General features: G+C 33.0%; 1 protein-coding gene across 1 annotated transcript in view; it reads right to left on the minus strand.

The window, feature by feature from the left end:
* Positions 1 to 12,597, minus strand: part of LOC140434534 (uncharacterized) — a 126,630-nt gene that overhangs the window by 93,086 nt on the left and 20,947 nt on the right. The window contains exons 5-7 of the mRNA XM_072522873.1: positions 8,310 to 8,540; positions 8,024 to 8,254; positions 1,050 to 1,339 (exon numbers count right to left, since the gene is read on the minus strand). Coding sequence (XP_072378974.1) covers positions 1,050 to 1,339; positions 8,024 to 8,254; positions 8,310 to 8,540 — 752 coding nt within the window. The remainder of the gene's footprint in view (positions 1 to 1,049; positions 1,340 to 8,023; positions 8,255 to 8,309; positions 8,541 to 12,597) is intronic.

Consider the following 12,597-nt stretch of genomic DNA (forward strand, 5'->3'; position numbering starts at 1 on the left):
AATGAAAAGAAGATACCAAGACAGATAGAATGTGAGCATGATAGCAAACTATTGCTGGATTATAAAAAGAGATGATTCTCAACGACTTCACAGCTAGAAAAACAGTATAAGAAGCTTTGACAGAAAGCGAAAGCGTTATTATAAGGACTTAGGAACTTAAAGAAAAATATAACTGTAATGAAAATTAGTTTAGAACATTATTAATAAATGAACTAAATTTTATAACGTTGGAAAAAGGTGAAACATTATTTAAATTTTATTATTATACCCAAACATACTCCCTACATTGTGAGAAAACCTGACGTGATAGACAAAAATGGTTTGCATTTTTGAAATCAGCGTAAGAAAGTACATGAAAGTCAGTTATCAAATTTGAAACAACTTTCAAAAAATATTTTTTGCAGGCCTGTGTAATCAATTATTTATTTAAAACAATTAATTAGCAACCACAAAAAAATAAGCTACTATTTTTCATATTTATTAACCGAAATATGTTCCCCTAATGATTTCTTTCTCTTTTATTGTTAGAATGCTGCTCAATCTTCTTATTGGTAGACTTGGTTGGCATAACCAATCTAGGTTATTTATCTATATTAATAATAAAAAAAAAAGAAAATAAATACATACAAGTAGGTATTCTTTTTCTTTTTTCTCTTCAATTGTAAAAATAATAGGGAAACATGATTCAGGAGTAAACACAGAACAAAGCAACCTTTAATTTTCTTCAAGACAAACAAAAATCAGAAAAGAAATAATAAAGTATGTACAAAAGTAATGTTTTTAAAAGTTCTGAGAATTGTAACATTACCAAACTAACAAAAACAAATAAGTAATGACGGAATAGGACTATTAAAAACAAACCAGTGGTATATCTTAACTTTAACGGGCCAGAAATGAACAAATTCATAACGACATTAAACTAGATCTAAATATAAGTAGTAAGATGGAGAAAATAGAGAAAATGACTATAAAAACTGTTTACAAAAATGCAATGAAGACTTTTTTAAAACTAGAAAACACATAAAGCAAGTAATTAGATTATTGTATACCTTTGGCATAAATACTTTATCCAAATATTCTGTCTTCTTTTGGAAGTTCGATAGTTTTAGTTCTTGACTTCTACTTATAGTTATCATCGCATCCCTATATAGTAAATCTCCATGTTTAAGTATTTTATTTAACAACGAAGGTACCCAATGCTTTGATTTATGGAATTTAAGCATTGTTAATGCCGAAATAGCATTGCCCATACTTTGACGACCTTTGTATTTTGAGAAACTTGGATCTGCATGATGAGTACCGGCTCTTATAATGCTTTTACAGCCATCAGGTTCGATATCTACAAAATTATCGTTTAATAAAAAAAGGTTTTTGCTCTATGACAAAACTAAATATTTTAACGGTAAAATTTAGTTATTAACTTCCATGTAATCGGTCCAAGCTCGTTTGAGAAAGGAGGAGTGTGAAAGGGCAGACTCTATATCTTGTGGTAGTCAAGATCAGGTATAACAAATGCTGATAGGTAGGTATTACAAATACTAAGAAATATCTCAAAGTATAAAACATCTAACATATAGTCAGCAAATCTTATCGATGAATGAAAAGGTTGATGGCGAGTTTCCAGAGCTCAAAAACTGAAGCTACCCGGCTTAGAATAAAAGGCCCCTAGAGAAATATTCCTGGTTCACCAGGATTGGGGGTTGTGGTGATAAACCTTTTCTCCATCACATTTAAAGAAAATTATTGCAGAAAGTTCTGGAAGGAAAACGCCGGATAGTCCTAAGAAAAATGATCCAACTTACGGAAAATGAGTTTTGGAACGTGAATCGTGCAAGATATTCGAGCTTAGCTCAATGAGTTCTTAAAAGCAATTAAGAGATTTAAATTAGATTTAATAGTTTTTACTAAAACAAAAAAGAATGGAACATGTATAGATGTTTTTAAATATTTTGTTCATTTTTACGTTGGACTAGGAAAAAACAAAATATTATGTAATCAAAATTGCATGAATAAAAAAAAAACAACAGTATTATGTCCAGAAAAAGAATATCTAAGTATTTATTGGTAGTTTATCTAATCAGTGTTTACAAAGCGTTAGGGGAGACCGGAGTTAGTTGTTACACGTGGCAGGTTGTTACATTTAATTTTAATCAACTTAATGAGATGGCAGCACCTTTAACTCGACGTAGCCAATCGGTGCATACCTTACTACATCTTAATGAACTTTGGTTAGTGTGGTTTAAGGCTCTGACGTAGACTGACCATTTTTGTGTTTTTAGTAGCATTCAGTAATTTTTCCGACATTGTTTAAATTTTGGCTGGTTCTATTTTTACAAGGTAAGGTAACTTATTGTTTTTAAAGCATGTTTTATTGATTTTTAGCTTTATTTTTGTCTATACGTACAAGATTCAATATTTGGGATTAATGAGTAATTAAAATTTATTTTTAATATATGATTAAAAATAAATCCTGGCGTCCTGGGACAGATTGTTACTATTTTCAAAGGAGAAGTTGTTACTGTAACAACCTGCCCCATCTCAAGAAATTTTTGTGTAGGTTTATTAGTAACCTAGGTTTTGTTGTAAATAAAATTGTAAATTTTTAATAGATAAAAATGAGAATTTACAAACAAAAAAACTATGCGTGGTGAAACGCCACAGAAAACCATTATTGCTGCAGCAAAGTTGATAGAAAATGTAAGACCTCTTAGACCAGTAACCGATGAATACCGGATTAATTTTATGACGCTTCAGAGATACGTCAAAAAGATTCAGAAAATTGGGCTTAATAGTGAGTGTAGCAAAATCGTAAATTTTTTTTCTATGAACACATGTATAGCACATGCCTCATTAAAATTGTTTTTTTTTCAGATGCTAATACCATATCCACAGAATATTTAAAAAATCAGAAGATCTTCTTTGAACTATAAGAACATGAATTAGCTTCTTATGTTACCGAATGTTTAAATATATATCATGGTCTCTCCCCAAAAGATCTTAAACACCTTGCTTTTCAGTTTGCTTTAAAAAATAACGTTACCATTCCTGATAACTGGGGCAAATTTAAGACTGTACCTGCTGAGTGGCTAACAAGTTTTTTAAAACGCCATAATGAGGTATCCATTCTACCCCTCAGGCTACGACCTTAGGGCGAGCCCATCGAGCAAAAAGACAAAAGAGGGAATCTAATCGTTATGAAAAGGCGACCAAAAAAGTGGCCTCTGATGGCGGACATATCCGGAAATGCGAATGCGCCAAATTTAAATTTTCCGACACTTATTAACAGTAGCTATAAAATAGTTTTCAGAATGTGTCAGACGAGAAAATTTTAATTAAATATTAACGATAACAGTCTAAAATGTGAAACAATTGTTAAAAAACTTCAATATAAATAAGATTTCATGTGACAGTTGGGACAAATAATAACATAACCCAACTAAATTTGATTTCTTAAACAAGGAAAGACTCTCTTTCCTTGTTTAATTTGGCCTCTCAAGATGGCACTTCCTGTCTAACAATATTTTTGCCCCCACTACCTTTACATTCCCTCTTTTGTCTTTTTGCTCGATGGGCGAGTCACAAGCTTGAAAAGCGCAATGTAAATTTATTCTTTTACAAACTCTGCAATGTATTAAATAGGCACAATCTTGAAGCAAACGATATTTACAACTTAGATAAACCGGGGTAACTACAGTTCAGAAACCTGCAAAAATAATAGCATCAAAAGGTGTGAAGCAAGTGGGAGCGGTCACTTCGGGGAAACGAGGAACATTGGTGACAGTGTGTCTGGCAGTGAATGCCAGTGGAAACTCAGTCAATGTTTATTTTTCTGAGGAAAAATTATCGAGAATATTTTGTTTTCAGTGGACCACCAGGATATATAGGAACGAGTAATCCTTCTGTATAAATGATGAAAGTGTTATTCTTAGTTTATGTGAAACATTTTTATAAGAATATTAAATGTTCTAAAGAAAGTTCAGTATTATTAATACTGGACAATCACGATTCCCATTTGTCGGTTAAGCCAATAGATTATTGCAAGGAAAATGGCATTGTTCTCGTGACCTTGAGTCCGCATTGCTCTAATCGATTACTACCTTTGGACAGATCGGTGTTTGGACCCTTAAAAAAATTATTAGCAGTCAGATGGATGGCTGGATGAAACCTCATACAGGAGTTAGAATGACAATTTATAACATTCGATCAATTGTTGTAAATGCTTTGCCGTTAGCTGTAGCTCCAAAAAATATACAGTCCGGTTTTACTGATGAAGATTTTCTGGCATTATCCATTACAGATAAACCTGAGACGCAAGAAAATATGGAGCTTCAGTCACAAGCAGCCACAAAAAATATACGAACACCACCAAGTACCATAAGTTATCAACAAGGAATCAGACCAAGATCCACAACCTTCAACTTCTCGCGCTTTATTTACAGGACTTATTAGTCCTTATGATATTCGTCCTTTATCTAAAGCTCAACCCAGAAAAAATACTGCACAAAATATGAAACGAAGACATACGGCTATTTTGACGGACACGCCTGAAAAGCAAGCATTATTACAGCAAGAGCAACTGGGAAAATTAAAAGCTAATAAAAAAGGAAAACAAAAACTCAAAAGAACAATTGTTTCTAAAAAGTCTGTGTAAAAACTTACTAGTTTAACAATTTGCCGCTGCCATATAACAACTTACCCAATTGGGGGTAATTTGATACAATTTGCAAGACTAAACAAATATATGTATATATTTTTCCTAAAGGTGGCAAGTTTCTTGTTAATCTACTATTTAAAATAATTATATCGAAGTGAGTGCTTCTTACATAAATTTTTATGAGGTGTCTACTTTACATATTGAATGCACAAAAAAATAAAATGTAAAAATTGTAACAACTAACCCCGGTCTCCCGTACTTTACAATAACATTTGGTCATTCTAATCTAAGGAATTGTGTTAACCCTAGAAAGATAATCATATTGTGATGTACATAAAAGATAATCATGCGTAAATTTGACGCATGCCAATATGTCGAGGTTTATACATTAATTTGAATAAACTGTACGGCAATTTAATATTTACTCACATATACAAATAATAAATAATACAAAGAATTTATTTATATTATATTTATTTATTAAAAAAAAATCAAAAACTAAACTTCTGTTATACATTAACAAAATTTGGGAACATTCTTCCTTACACCATAAAACTTACTTTTTACTATAATAATAAGACATTTTGTATTATAAAAGAAATAATAAATATATCTTATATATAATAGGAATATAGTTACATAAAAATTCGTTACAAACAGTTTTTACACATATCAATATTATGCTCTCGACAAATAACTTTTGAACATTTTTTGCACGATGCATTTGCCTTTCGCCTTATTTTTAAAGGGCAATAAGTACAGTAAATGCGTTTCTTCGTTACTGGCTCTTGAGTGTCGTTTTCTGATGTACCAGGCTCTTCTTGCGATATCATAGTAGATATATTGTCGCGTAAATATCTCTTCAAAGTATGAGCTTCTAAACGCTTACGCATAAACGACGATGACAGTGCCTTGCTAAGGCTTTTCATGAAATTTTTGCGATTTAGAGCCTTTTCACCTTTGCTGGTAACATTGTGGCTGTAGATTATATAAGCGTTTATGCAGGCAATGTTTATCATTCCATACAATAAAGCCATAGGCCATCTGTTAGTCTTCCTATTACATGACATAAGAGAACACATTTGGTCTAGTGTGTCGACTCCGCCTTTTTTCTGATTATAATACATAATCATTTCCGGTTTACCAGTAATTTCATTGATGGTAGCATCCTCATCACAAGATGATAATAAGTAAACCATCTTAGTTGGCTTCGGTTTATAGGAGATCAATGTAAGAGGTCCGTCAAAACAAAACATCGATGTACCCACTGGCCTAGAGCGACTGTTTTTCAGTTCTTCCGGTATTTCGCGTTTATTTGATCGCACGGTTCCCACAATAGTCAATTTATACGGTTCTTGCAGTAAGCTTTTTGCCAAAGGGATTGAGGTAAACCAGTTATCACACGTAATATTACGACAACTACCATGCACAGGCTTTGATAACTCCTTCACGTAGTATTCACCGAGAGGTACACCATTGGTCTGGTTTCCCTCTTCCCAAATAAGGTATTCCATTTATCATATACTTTGTAACACTATCACACATCATGAGGATTTTTATGCCATACTTACTTGGCTTATTTGCAATATACATCCTAAACGGACATCGCCCTCTAAAGCCAAGTAACTGTTCATCTATCGTCAAGTCAGCCCCTGGAGTATAATTACGTGTGCATTGATAGATAAACATATCCCATATTTTTCGAATAGGAGTAAATACATCGTTTTCTCGTAGTGTGGGCCGTATAGTTTTGTCATCCATTCTAATGCATCGTATCAAAAAATCAAAACGATCACGACTCATCACAGATACGTACACCATCGACGAAGATCGATCAAACAGCTCATCGGTGGACATATGGTTGTCTTTTCTCACTGCCGTCATTACCAGAATACCAAATAAAGCTCGGATTTCATCGTCATTCGTGTCACGAAATGTAGCACCTGTCAAGGATTCCCGTCGTTTCAGTGATATCTCTGCATTTGTCCATTTTATTATTTCCGTAATCATCTCGTCCGTAAAAAACAAGTTGAAGCATAAGACGGGGTCAAATATATTACGGCACATGCGCGTGGGACCTCTTTGAGATCTAACAATATTCTGTGCTAAAACTCGGCTACGCCTCGTGGACTTCGAAGTCGACCAGCAATGTTTATTCTTACCTCTAATAGTTCTTTGTGGTAAGACTAAGATTCGGTCGGAAGAAGAACCCGGTGAAGAGACTGGTTGTTCAATAATACCTTGTTCATCTAAGATTTCATTTCCACTTGGCGTCGGCTGTTCATCTCTCATCTCAGCTTCAAAAGCTTCTTCTATGTCGCTCTGCACATCATCTTTACTTTCGTGGTCTGCTACTTCACTACCGGAATCCTCACTAGGAAGATCATCATCACTTTGTAAAAGAGCGGCCAGGATACGATCATCTAAATTTCTACTTGCTATTCTAGTATACTATAGTCACAATACCTATAAAAAAAAAACAACAATATATAAGTCTAAAAACGTGAAAAAGTAATACAATTACTATATAAATCAAAATCTTAAAAGTCACGTAAAAGATAATCATGGGTAGTTTTGACTCAGGCAGTCGTTATATTTCAAAATGGGTGACACTTACCTTAGCGACAACTACGTATCGTGGAAGCTCCTAACGACGACTGAGATGTCCTAAAAGCTCAGCGACAGATTCGCGCTATTTAGAAAGAGAGAGCAATACTTACCAAACGCATGCGTCCATTTTACGCAGAGTATCTTTTTAGGGTTAATATAATTATTGTGGATTTGACTTTCATAAAAACCATATATATACATTTCGAGAAATCGTCAATTTCATACACGAACTTTAACACTCATCCACAATAATCATTTCCTATAAAGTTTAGTCGTTGTCCAACATAGTCGTTTGAATCCGATATGGATAACCAATAAAAGATTTAAATAGAGGATGAGTGGATGTCTAACTAATATTCAGTTTAGACGAAGTTGATTATAGGGTTTTTTTGGAGTCTGTAACATCAGGTCAAGAGTATGTTCTTGATTATTGTTAATAAAACTGTTCTTTGACGACCAGAATTGCCTTTGCGTTCATACAGCATATACTCTATCCCTACGAGTGAATTTCTAAACAACTACTTACATTATAATGTTATTGAGAGTCGTTTTATTAAACTTTTGTCGATAATTTTATGAGCTTTCTACTGTTATTTGTACACTTTTTTAGGCAATTTTAATTCTCAGCAATGTCAATCTGACAGTTCTTGAAAAAAGGTGGAGTTAAAACATTAAACGGAAAGTTAAAGTATTATTATCTATTTTGAAAAATGATTAATAAATAAAATTTTTTGTATGTCACATGGATTAAATACGTACCCACATAAAAACTAACCACATCAGTTCTCGCTTTAAAGGGAATAGGAAATTTACAAACATCGGCTTTTAAATAAGGTTCTTGTAACCATGATGGACGTTTGGAGAGTGATAATGTATCCCCTGCTTCTGGCGCTAATTCCATAATTTGCAGTGTATCACCCCAACATTGGTCTTCCAACTCATCAAAATACTTTCGAAGATTTTCTGTAGTGACATCACGACCAAGTTCAGCTAAAAATTCAGTTAAATAAAAATTTATACAAATGTTTATTTTGTCGCCTTTTACTTTTTTTCTTTTCCTGTAGCTGTCCTTGCGGTAAACTTGCCATTTCAGTTTTAATTAATTCAACCTCTTCTAGTCGACTTGGGGGACATAAATCGAGATGAATGAACCTTTGAACAGTGCATCCCTCTAAGGTGAATGTAGCGCAAGGAATATGAACATTTAAATTCAGATACAATTTAGAAATCAAATCATCCAATGTTAAACAGCGATACACTACCGCAAATCCTTCACCTACAACATTAGTTGATAAAGTAATGTACGATTTACTAAGTCATTTAGGCTACCTGTCAACTTATAACTTGGACAGTCCTTTGAAAAAACAAAAACTGAATTATATATTTTGTATTGCAATTTAAAGTACATTTATTTAGCAAATTCCCAACTATCAACAAACGCATGTGTTGATATTCGCCATCTCATTCGTCAAAAGGCTATTAAATATAATTTATTGCCTTAAGCCAGACGGATTTTCATTTTACAGGTCCAAACTTGCCAGTCTGTTTAAATTCAAATTGTATTTTTAGCGTGTTGGTTTTTAAGTTAATATATTGTGTGTTATATGTTATAGTTATTGTTAAGTTATTTACTGGTCGTGTTATTTTTAGGGTTTAGTTTAGTAGTGTTTAGTATTAAGTGTTATAGTGTGTAGTGAACTTTTAGTATCAAAAAAAAGTATTTGTTAATCAAAAGTAAAAATAGCTTGCGCTAATCACTTTAATAAAGGTAAGTGAAACCAATATTTTAATTTATTGATGTTTCGAAAAGTTTCATTTCCTTTTTAGTTCATTTATTCACAGTTTTTGCTGTAAATATTAAGGAATCGCTTGGATTGACATAAAATTTGGAATATACATAGCTAACGGCAAAGAAAAAAAGTGATATTGTGCTGATGTGTGCTTTTGCCATGGGGGTGAGTTTCACCCCTTCTAGGGTGTGAAAAAACATGCGTTCAAAATAAGTCAACAATTGAATAAACTGACTAATTCTAAGCAACTTTTATTTTATATAGTTTTTGCAAAAAGTCAATATTTATCGAGTTATTTGCAAGGGAATATAATAATTTTTCAATAAAAAAATAATTAATAAAAAAGTTAAAAAAAAATGATGTACGTATACCTGTATGAAGTCTGTAGACTTAGTGAAAGCAGAGTTGTAGCTAATGAAAAGTAATTCAAATTTCAAATCGAATATGTCAACGAGAAATAAATGAAGCACTTTTCAGGGAAAACTCGCTGTCGGGGAAAGTGCTTGTTTTTTTATTCTTTCACGTTGAAAAATTCGATTTGGAATTTGACTAATAAGAACCTAATTTTCATTAGCTACAAATGTGCTTCTGGCTTTATACGTACACCATTTTTTTGCTATTTATAAGCTATATTTTGCCTAAGAATATTTTTTCGGGTTATTTGCAAAAACCGTCTAAAAACCTTGTACATTTTATTGTTGAAAAATGAACATATTCACTCGCAAATAACTCGAAAAGTATTAACTCAGTGAAAAAACTCTATAGAACAAAGATTGCTTAGAATTAGTCAGTTTATCCAATTCGTGACTTATTTTAAAAGTATATTTTTTCACCTCTGAGAATGGGTGAAACTCGCCCCTAGGGCAAATACACACTTCGGCACAATATAACTTTTTTAGTTATATTTTTTTGGTAGCTATGCCAAATGTTAGGTCAATTTAAGCTCTCTGTGAAGGTTTTATCGTGAGTGAATGGAATATTTCTGGACTTGAAAAAGTATACAGAATACAATTTCATAACTTTATCGATATTTTTGATGATGCTGGTTTTATTACAATACATATTATTTTCCTTAGGGTATTTTGATATTCTCTCAATCAACCAAGTACATTAAGTCATTGAAGATAAATAGAATAACAAAAACTAGCGGACCAACTCGACATCGAGTTTTTTAAATGAAATTTTTATTTTGCGAGAAAAATTAAGTAAAAATATTTTTATCAATAACTCAAAAACTATAAATGATAATTTCGTGAACTTACATTTTTGAACTCTACGTTGAATTCTCTATTGATTTGACTAATAAAAGCGAAACCAGAAGTCGACCTCAAAACCGGAATGCAATTTTTAGTTCATCAAATATCGAGATGGATATCATTTAGCAGTTAATTTTGCATGCTGATCACGAATCCGGTATCAGATTTGCTCTATCTTGAGGTTTTATGCGCGTTTCGGGTCACCTCCGGTGTCGGATCGCAACCGGAAGTACATATTTAGATTTGTCTCGATGAGACCTTTCGATCCATATATACATTGTGGGGTCTAAAACTTAAAGTAAATTTTAACTTCCGGTCATCTCAAAACCGGAAGTGAATTTTTGTACCAAAAGTATATCTTGACAATCTCATACGTAATACTAATAATATTCCGAAAAAATATTTTAATTATCTAATATGGTTTTTGAGTAAAGTGGTGGACAAGAAAAGTGCTTAGCGTTTTAGTATATAAGATGTCAAGCACTGATACAGCCGATGAACTTCTTGATATTGATTTAACCCTCACTACACCTAAAAAAGACCAGTAAAGGGACATTTTGACGTTAAAACGAAGGAAATAATTATAAATGTATTTAAACCGGAAATTCAGGAGAACCCTACATTGTGGAAAAGTGCGATTTCTATTATAGTAGCAGATAGAACAGATACTGATATTGTTTCTCCTTTATTTATTTTAGAGTGTGCATTTTCACTTTATTTAACAAATATTGTTACTTTTTATCTATTGTAGGCGTATGTAGCCGTAGTATACGCAATGTGGTTCATGAATATGAAATTACGGGAACATTGTCGACACCAAAATCAGTTGAGCATCGTAAAAGTATTATTAACTTGCGGGATGAATTTGACAGAGAAGTAATAAGAAGAATAATCCATCAATTCTTTTTTCAAAATGAAATACCCACAATAGACAAAGTTCTGGGGGTTGTTAATGAAAATCCGGTTTTTCCTAACAACGAACTACGTTTTTTAAGTTATTAAAAGAAATAAATTTTAAGTTTCAACGTCGTCAGCGAAACAGCATTTTGATGGATAGAGACGAAATTGTCTCGTGGAGACGAGAAGAGAATTTCTGATAAAAATTAAGTCCTTCAGAAATAAAAACCGCAAAATTTACTACTTAGACGAGGCTTGGCTAAACGCTGGTCACAGCAAATTTAAAGTCTGGGTCGACAATTCGGTAACGTCTTATTAACAAGCGTTTTTAGATGGACTTGCTACGAGGTTAAAAATCCTGCAGGTAAATGTTTATGTGCTTTTTCACTTCAAGTAAATTTTAAAATAATAAAATTTTCAGGAAAACGAAAAAGACTAATAATCTGTTACATTGGCAGTGAAGATGGGTTTCTTCCAGTAGGGTTGTAGGTGTTTGAATAAAAAAAAGTGGGGACTACCATGAACAGATGAGCGGGAAATCTTTCGAAAATTGGTTCAAAAATATACTACCCAGATTAGAAGACAACTTCATCATCGTATTGGACAACGCGTCTTATCATTCCAGAAAATTGGAAAAAATTCCAACTACTGCTTCTAGGAAAGCTGACATCCCAGAGTAGCTAAAATCAAAAAATATAGGGTTCGAGGACTCCATGTTAAAAGTGCAACTGCTGGCTATCGTTAAGGAACATAAGGGACAATATAATAAATATATCATTGATGAGATGGCAAAATTCCAAAACAAAGTAGTGTTAAGGCTGCCCCCATACCATTATGAGCTCAATCCGATTGAGCTCATCTGGGCAGAAGTAAAAAATTATGTAGCAGCCAAAAACACTACTTTTAAATTCGCAGATATAAAGAATATTTTTTATGATCCAATAAATAATATTAGTCCAACTACGTGGCAGAAATGTGTGCAACACGTTCAACGAAAAGTCAAGTCCAAAAAGTGGAAGTTGGACAATATAATAGAGAGACATCTTCTTTCTTCAGGTTCCTTCTCCTATCGGAGGTTGGAGATCATCATCGCTATTTTAATTTTATTGGCCGCGCTTCTGAATAATTCTTATGAGCTGCAACCGAACCACTCTCTCAAATTTCCTAGCCAGGATATTTTGCGTCGTCCTGGGTTTCTCCTCCCTTGTATCTTCCCTTGCAGAATTAATCTAAGTAATACGTACTTCTCGCCCCTCATTATATGACCCAATTATTGAATCTTTCTAATTTTACCAGTTGTTATGACTTCACATTCTTTCTTCATTCTTTGTAACACCTCTATATTAGTTACTTTTTCAGTCCACGATATTCTGTGGATTCTCCTGTAGCA

This window comes from Diabrotica undecimpunctata, chromosome 2, assembly GCF_040954645.1.
Source record: "Diabrotica undecimpunctata isolate CICGRU chromosome 2, icDiaUnde3, whole genome shotgun sequence".
Classification (NCBI taxonomy): Eukaryota; Metazoa; Arthropoda; class Insecta; order Coleoptera; family Chrysomelidae; genus Diabrotica; species Diabrotica undecimpunctata.